At 36.7% G+C, this 9187-nt stretch overlaps 1 protein-coding gene across 3 annotated transcripts; it reads right to left on the reverse strand.

Moving 5' to 3' along the window:
* Positions 1-224: 224 nt before the first annotated feature.
* Positions 225-9187, reverse strand: LOC149130286 (tumor necrosis factor receptor superfamily member 1A-like). 3 transcript variants are annotated; one of them, XM_089345314.1, is made up of 4 exons: positions 9060-9187; positions 7731-7839; positions 3939-4010; positions 225-688 (listed from the first exon to the last, which is right to left on the reverse strand). In XM_089345314.1, the coding sequence occupies exons 3-4, from the start codon at positions 4000-4002 to the stop codon at positions 483-485; spliced, it is 270 nt and encodes an 89-aa protein (XP_089201440.1). In that variant the 5' UTR covers positions 4003-4010; positions 7731-7839; positions 9060-9187; the 3' UTR covers positions 225-482. The 3 variants fall into 3 exon arrangements, with proteins under 3 accessions (XP_089201440.1, XP_089201438.1, XP_089201441.1); XM_089345312.1 differs by lacking the exon at positions 9060-9187 and having other exon boundaries at positions 7731-8251; XM_089345315.1 differs by lacking the exons at positions 7731-7839; positions 9060-9187 and having other exon boundaries at positions 3939-4714.

The following is a 9187-nucleotide window of genomic DNA, read 5'->3' on the forward strand; positions in this document are numbered from 1 at the left end:
CCAGCAAGTTGTCACGTGGCAGAAATAGAAACTGTATATTTACTGACAAATGTGTCTACAAGGAGGTTCTACTTGAAAGCAAAATATGCATTTTAAGTAAGTTTCACAAAATGGAATTACAACTTTCATTTTTGGAAAAATTCCACAGGATATTTAAACTATATAACAATGGAAGTGTTTAGGGAGATGCCGGGACTTACAACGACAACAACACCAACAACAAATGAAATTTCAAAGCTTATCTTTATTTCAAAAGTTAGTCTCCCACAAAAAGGAAGCTAAACCAATAAAGGGGTCTCCATGTGGTAAATAGATCTGCTAGAATTAGTAGCCGAATCCTACTCCATTCATATCTTATCTTAAAGAATGACACATTAGACAAGGAAAACATGATGGTCCTGGATGGAAGACATTTGATCATAGGTCTGTGGATGGTGAAGGTAGACTTGGGACTAGGCAACAGCAACAATTTACACAGAAATTCAATTGAAGTCTGATGATAAACTTTCAAGCGCAAGAAAACATTCACTTTTTTGAAGGGCTTCTTTTAATATCCGAAGTGTCCGTTTCGCTGGATCAGAACTTCTATACCATTTCAGCAGCATCTGGAAGCCTTGTTCCCTAACGCTATAGGAATGGTCAGCTTTTATGATTTCCAGGTCATGTTGTTTAATTCCTAATTCCCTTCCTGCAAAAGAAATAAGAAATAATTGCAACAGCATTAACGATAATATAAAACCTGTGTACTGTAGGCTGTATTAATTAAGTCAAAGAAACTATGTGAATAGAAATGGGAGAAATACTTAAGAAACAGGGAAATTAGAAGACATTGTTATTTATTTCTAACAATAGTGACAAAAATAACAAACAAGTGGAAAAAAAGGCTGGAAATGGAGAAAACATTAAAAAAAAAACGAATTAAATGGAAGTTACACACGAGAGAACTTCTGGTAAACAACTGGCAGGAGAAGTGTTTGTGTGAGTAGCAGTGTATGGGAGCCTAAAGAATCAACAAAGACTAGCAATAGTTAAACCATTTCATCTATCCATTCATTTTCTTTGCCATCTCTTCATAGGAGGGTTATAGGGGCAGAGTCCTCAAGCCCCTCCTTCATACGATCCTATCTAAAGAAACCTTTATTAGAATTTCTGAGAGGATTTCCAAACACAACCAAATGAAACTATGGGTATTATGCAACAATTCATTCTTGGTTCCCCCCCCCCCCCCCCCCGGGGTCTCCTGTCAGTTGGTTCAGCTTCACGAATCCCTCTTTTGATTCTTTCCTGAAACATTTTAATCACATGCTGGTAGCATTGCAGCAGCTGTGACCTCTCAATGCAGAGAAGCAGTCGCTTGACCTGGAGAGACACCTAAATCTCGAAGCTACACACGTTACTCCAGAGACTCTTCGGAGGAACTCAATTTCGGTCGTTTTGGTAACATCCCATATTCAATGACTGAAATAGTCACCTGTGATGTCGTCCCTCTTATGTTGTTGTTGTTGTTGGCACTCCATCGCTTCCAACGACGACGAGGGTTCCAGTCGATCCGATCAACGGAACAGCCTGCCCGTGAAATTAACGTGCAAGTGGCTGAGCACTCCACAGACACGTGTACCCTTAATGTAGATCTCGGGGGATATTCAGTGTGACGCAGAGTGTGACAAGGCTGACCCTTTGAATTACAGGCACAACAGAAACAGGAAGTAAGAGTGAGAGAAAGTTGTGGTGAAAGAGTACAGGAGGGTTCGCCACCATCCCCTGCCGGCGCCTCGTGGAGCTTTAGGGGTTTTCGCTCAATAAATACCCACAACACCCGGTCTGGGAATCGAAACCGCGATCCTATGACCGCGAGTCTGCTGCCCTAACCACTGGGCCATTGTGCCTCCACCCTCTTATGATTAGTAAATAATTAAAAATGATCAAAATTCAGAAATATCTCAAAAGTGGGGATTGTGTACCTGAATGACTTACTGTTAGGTACCTATCACATATAGAAGATACCAGAATACTGACTCCCAAAAAGGAATTCCTTCACTGGCTCAAGGCGACAGTTTCAAAAGAATCTCATACAAGAGAGACTCGAGAGTAAACAAAGCAATGAGAAGAGTTTTAGTTTGTAGGTCATAAGACAAGGGTCACCAAAATCTACACCATACACCTACAACACTTGGGTCCTGAAAAAATCACTGCATCCACAAACATCTACATCATCTGCAAAGTTATCACAATTTATATGCAGGGGAAAGAAAAGGGGTTAATAGGAATTCTATATGGTGTATCTAATGTACACAATAGGTGCAGTGGTATCACAGGCAAGCTTACAGGGAGGACAGGTTAGGGTTAGGGAAGGACTTTGTAAGTAGCAGATATACAGGAATAATTCGTAGTAAGAACAAGATACAGTTGATAGTTTCTCTAGCCTAAGAGACATAATTAGAAGTGGGTGGGTGGGGGGACTATGCAAAAAGTGCAGTAGTTAGAGGAAAAACGAGATGAAAAATGTACAGGGAATTGTTATGTCTACTGGCAACTAAGGGATTCTGTCTCCAAATGAAGGAGAGATTGCATGAGGTGTATTTATAAAGTGTAATGTTACATGGAATGCGGAGGATGCGTGGACACTGCCAGGAAATGAGGTGAGCACACATCACTAGAAGTGAAATGTTAATGTGTTGAAAACTTGGAGCCAAAAAAACTGGGTCTCAGAAGAATCTGTGATAGTTCACAAGAAAAACAAAAATAAATGTTATAGATATAGAAGGGATATGGAAGATGAAATTTGGATAAAGAAATGCCTGGAATTCAAGTCAAAGGAAACAAGCGATCAACCCTGACAAAGGACCACAACAACTCTGGGAGAAGTCGTCTGACCATTACAAACTTAGTAAAATGGATGTAAGATGATGATGATAATAGACTGGTGTTAGTGGATTGATTTTAGCCCAGTATATGACTGGTACATTTTGTATGACTCCCAGAGAGATAACAAATTGGCAATGTCACAGATGATGTCCTCTCTTAATTTAGGTAAATCATTTCTATCAGCTGACTGAGGGGATAATGTTATGACCTCTTGAGTGAGGGGTGAAAGGTTCAAATCTAGTCCCCAACACAGCTCAATGTCCTGGTAAAGACATCTCTCCTATGGTTCAGTCTACGAACCATAGGGAGGTAAAGACATTGCTGTAAATAATAGGAACATTGTATAAATGATGTTTTATGTTGTTAAACTTTCAGACAAGGGGAAATGGGATACTGTGGTGTTCATGCCTTTCCAATAAAGGAGAGTGAAACGATTTCAATTGAGAAACAAAATCAAGTTGAGTTTGAATTTTCTGTTGAGATTTTTTTTTTTAACGTAAGCGAGTTTCATTAATTTACAATACTGAGTTCAATCCAGCCATGGACACAGTCAACAATGGGAGCCTGTTTTCTATAGAGACTGGCACTATATATTGACCAGGGTCGAAAGAACTACAATCAAAGAGACTACAGCATGTCCCACACAATGCAAACTCTCGTGTTTAAAAAGGTTGCATTTGATAATGTGGTTCTCTTCAACCAAGATAAAGCATTATGGCACATCTGGAACCGTTTCCTCTTAACTCGGCCAGATTAAGGCAGATATCTGCCTAAACAAACAACAAAAACCTAACAGTAAACTTACTAAAAGTGTAAACAAGCAAAAACATTGTCATTAATTCACCTGTTTACTCTTAAACAACAATATTTGTGAGTCCCCTTTTACAAACGACAATATTAACTCTACTCTGTCTCTTCGTTTATACATTTTACGAAATTTCATTGATATCTTTACTTTATAGCTAAACTTTTAATTGGAAATTAGGAATGGAACCTGTTCTCAGTCAATCAAACAAACAAAAGTTTAGCTTAAAGCAAAATTTATAGAAATTAACTGGGTATTTTATACTCACCAAGTTCCTGCCATTTACCCGCCAACTTTCTGGACACCTTATGGAGATGCTTCTCCTCTACCATTACAGAATCTGAAATATTTCCAAATTTTACACTTCATAGCACAATTTTCCTATCTCTGTTAATGGTTTATATTTTATTATTGTAAGATATTCCTATCATCAATGGACAACTGCTGACCATTATAGGTTTGGTCAACAATTTTATACTTTCTACAGTGGTCCTATATAATGGCTCAATATTTAGGTCCATAACAAAATAAACTGACCTTCCTAAGCCTCCTTTTTCTATTAAGACATCCCACTCAATCTAACAATGTTGCAATCATCTCATTTAATTATCACATGTTAACACCTCTTATCTTTTCTCTCTCTTATATCTGTGCTAAACCTATGACATGGCATGGTGCCCTCACCACTAGACTTCACTAACCAACATTCCACTCATTCTTTTGCTTAATTCCGATGTCAACCAAGTTGGTCATCAACAAACTTGACACAAACTCATGTCACACCACTTGGAGTAGGATCAACACACACCTGTTATCTTTGTCAAACGTTGCTGCTTTTAATCTTTGATTTTAATTATGCAACTCACAGTTCACCAGAATTTCATCCTGATTCAGGAAATATTTAAAGACACCTTAATGAAATAGTTTTCTTTCCTGGTGAGCAATGATTAGTTCTACACAGGTGAAACAGAAAGTGATAACAGGTATCCTAAAACTCTGTATACTTACACAAAACATCTTTAATGACACAAATGTTTATACACAGATTAATGCAAAGGGAAAATATCTGAAATGGTACATAAGATGTGATATTCAAGAATATATAATCAAGATGGCGATATAGATCAAACTTCAAGTACCAAATCTTGTTTTTGCCCAGAAGTTTTGATTTGGCAATTGCTTATTGCCCATCCTCACTTTCTGCAATACCATCAATGCCTCTACTCTTACTGGACAATGTGGTATTGTAGCATCGTCCTCAACTTACTTGTTAACTTTTGGCATAGTTTCTAAGGCTATTTTGAACTTTACCTGCTTCTGTTGACCTTTGACAAATGTCAGACTGCATCAAGTATTTGCCTTAAACTGCATTCTTGACCAAGTAATTAGTCCATCCAGAACTATTTGCATATACATTTGATCTCTTCTTAGTATTTTTATGTCATCCATGAATGCCTTGTTAAGTGATTTCCCTTGAGTAATTTCTTCTGATAAATCTGTTGATCCCCATAAAAGCATCCCCATAACAAGCATAATCCAAGTGACTGGTTTTGGGCAATCTACAGTTATTCTAGTTTCAATGTTGGAGACATGAAACTCTTTTTCTAGTGTTTTTGCCACATTAAAATGTACCCAGGACCCTTTATAAAGTGGTTGGTGTTAAGAAAAGCATACCACCATAAAAAGATGTGGAATGTTTAAGGGAGATGTGTTTCTCAAGCAATCGAGGTGGACAGTAATTCTGAAGAAGAACTGACATGGACGGTGACCACCCATCCAATTCGATGATGAAGACACTATAATCGATTGCATTGTATCTTGCAGCCAATCTTGAGGAGAAAGAGAGAACAATTGTCTGAGCAGCAGACCAAAGTCTCCTACTGGGATAAAGACAATGTTTAGGGGATGTAAGGATAAATTTACAATCAGTGAAAAAAAGACAGGGTGTTCATACTTGTAACCATTTTCATCTTAGTCATTTTGTTAAAAAGACCACCAACAACAACAATTAGGGAACTTATTAAGATGCACAACAAACAAGCTCTGTCATTAACTCATCTGTTTACCTTTAAACAACAAATTGTTTTACTTCTTTCATTCCAAAGACAATATTAATTCTATCGTGTTTTCTAATTTAGCCATTTTACCAACAACGCCAACACTGCTGGACATTTTATTAAATTTCAAATCAGTAAAATCAAGGGGCTGCTGCTTGTAGATGCATAGAGAGTAAGGGAGAGAATAAGAGAGAGAGAGAGAGAGAGAGAGAGAGCGAGAGAGAGAGAGAGAGAGAGAGAGAGAGAGAGAGAGAGAGAGAGAATAAGAGAGAGAGAGAGAGAATGAGAGAGAGAGAGAGTAAGAGAGAGAGAGAGAGTAAGAGAGAGAGAGAGTAAGTGGGAGAGAATAAGAGAGAGAGAGAGAGAATAAGAGAGAGAGAGAATAAGAGAGAGAGAGAGTAAGAGAGAGAGAGAGTAAGAGAGAGAGAGAGAGTAAGTGGGAGAGAATAAGAGAGAGAAAGAGAGAGAGAGAGTAAGAGAGAGAGAATAAGAGAGAGAGAGAGAGTAAGAGAGAGAGAATAAGAGAGAGAGAGAGAGAGAATAAGAGAGAGAGAGAGAGTAAGAGAGAGAGAGAGAGGGAGAGAATAAGAGAGAGAGAATAAGAGAGAGAAAGAGAGAGAATAAGAGAGAGTAAGAGAGAGAGAGAGAGAGATTGATGACAATGAGATGATAGACGGGTGAATATTTTCCTTAAGGGAAGAGAACCGCTTCAGGGTTTATATTTCATCTTTTGTATTTTTTCCTTATCATGAGAGTCCTTTTTCCTGTGTCTCATGTTTCCCTATTTCCGTAAAACCCATTTTTTTGGATATTCTTGCATTTGTAGTAGAACAGAATTACTTTATAGGTAACCATTCGAATGAAATTAGCAATGGAACCTCTTCTCAGTCATTCACACAAACTATATAACTCAGGTCAAAGTTTTATACTTCATAAATTCTTTATCTTTATGAATAATCTGTATTTTATTATTGTGAGACATTCCTATAATCAATGGTCAACTAGTGAGTAATATGGCTTTGGTCAGCATTTTTATACTTTCTACCATGGGACCGTGTAATAGCCTAATGTAGAGGTCTACAACAAAATAGACTGTCCTTCCTAAATCTCTTCTCACTATTAAGACATCCTACAGAATCTAACAATATTGCACTTATCTCATTTAATTATCACTTGATAACACTGCTAATCTCATATATTTTCCCCCAAATCTATGACACGATTGTCCTCTCACCTCTAGACTTCACCAACCAACATTCTTCTCATCTTCTACTTAATTCCATGACAACCAAATTGGTCCTCGAAAATCTGGCCACAAAGCCATGCCACATCGCTTCAGGTAGGATAAACATAACCCCGCTCTCTTTTTCTAAAGATTGCTGTTGGTAATCTTTCATTTTAACTGCCCACATCACACTTCACCAGACAATCATCTGATTCAGGAAATATTTGACAATATTTCAATGTCATTCATCCTCCTTAATAAGCAGCTTTTTTCAGGTGAGCAATGATTAGTTCTACACAGGTGGTGAGGAAAGCGATAACAGGTATCCTGAAACACTGTACATTTGTACAAAACCTCCTTAACTACAAGGACTTCTGTCATTAAAACAGAAATCGCTTTAAAGAACAGAAGAAAAGATAAATTCTGTGAGGTGTTGGACAAATTTAGAATTTCACTTCAGAATTAGAAATTCACTGAAAACCACACAAAATAGTGTATAATTAGATGAAATGTTTTCATTCATTTAATTTCTATCAAATAGTTTTTCCATTGTTACAACTGGACTATATTTTATATTTTGTAAATGGTAATAAAATGTTTTACTTGTAATTTAATGATTGTAAAATATTTTAACAGTTCCTAGTCTGTAAAAAATACTGCTTGAAAATGAAACAGTTTCATTATAAAGATATTTAGGTTTTAAACAGCTCTAATGATTTTTACTGATGTAAAAGTGTTAGTACATTGCTAATTAAAGTAATTATTAAATAATATTCACCGAAGTCAATGTGTTTCGATTTCAGCCTGAAGTTTTTCGGTCTCTTGAAAGTTCAATATATTCAAACAGCAGAAAAATATGTGGCTTCTGCAAAAGTCGCTGGGCAATTCTGAAAAACAGGACGAAGTTTATAAACTAATGGGCGTTACCTTGTCCTCTGCGTGTACCATTGTTTAAATGTCTGTATGTGTAAGTATGTATGTTATACTGTCATGGTATCTGGTGTATGTATGTGTGTATGTATGCGTATGTTGTAGTGTGAGTGTGTGTTTGATTAAAGGTATATGTGTGTATGTATGCGTATATTGTAGCGTGTGTTGGTGGCTATACTGTGACTACTCGTCTCAAATAACCACAGACTGAATAATATCTCTCTCCCGCACCTCCTATCCATTGCTACATTCTTTCTTTCTCTTTCTTTGTTTACATCATCTCCAGCGTGGCCACCACCACCAAAATCAGTCCACCCGTTTCCATACAAAAGTTTCATGTTTCTAAACCAATCTTTATTTATTTTGTCTACTTTTTTATATGGGAAAAAAATCCCATCCTTAATATATATATATATATATATATATATATATATATATATATATATATATATATATATATATACTGGAGTAAGCACATAGAATGTGCAACAAGGTGGGAAAAAAAGGAGTACTCAAATACAAGAAGTAGAGTAATATGCTTTATTTAAAAGCAGCAGAAATATAACAAAAACACTGTTACTCGGAGTTTCACGTTCTCGTTCGTTGGACAGTTTTGTTAGAAATGGGAGAGTAATATGGGAGAGTCCCATTTCTAACAAAACTGTCCGATGAACGGGAACGTGAAACTCCGAGTAACACTTTTTTGTTATATTTCTGCTGCTTTTAAATAAAGTGTGTATATATATATATATATATATATATATATATATATATATATATATATATATATATATATATATATATATATATATATATATATATGGTTATGGCTAGAATGTATTCTTGGTTAGAGATTATCCGAGAGCTAAACACCACCTAGGATTAAAACTCACTTCTAAAAATCAAGTGTTCACTTGAAATAGTGAAACAGGTAGACGTGGCCTCATTTCACCCACCAACCACCTAACCAGTGCAGTATGTAGTCGTAGTATATCCGGGACGATATATCTGAGGCTGCAATACTGTCAATTGCTCAGCAAAATGGGAGTGATGACAGCAACAATGACAACGCCAACAATATCACATACACATGCACAAAACACCATAAAGAGAACCGTGGTTAATTTTAGACGGGATGATTTTTGGTAAAATAACGAGAAGAGAATAATGGACACACCTGGGGTAAATTCATATCGTCATCTAATCCTGCCACACCCGAGTTGTCTTTCACGTTGTCAGTCACGTTGTCACCGTGATTTCATTCAATATAATACAGGTTTACACTCTGCTATTATATTTTGTTAT

Source organism: Octopus bimaculoides, chromosome 29, assembly GCF_046866305.1.
Source record: "Octopus bimaculoides isolate indiv1 chromosome 29, ASM4686630v1, whole genome shotgun sequence".
In the NCBI taxonomy this organism is placed as follows: Eukaryota; Metazoa; Mollusca; class Cephalopoda; order Octopoda; family Octopodidae; genus Octopus; species Octopus bimaculoides.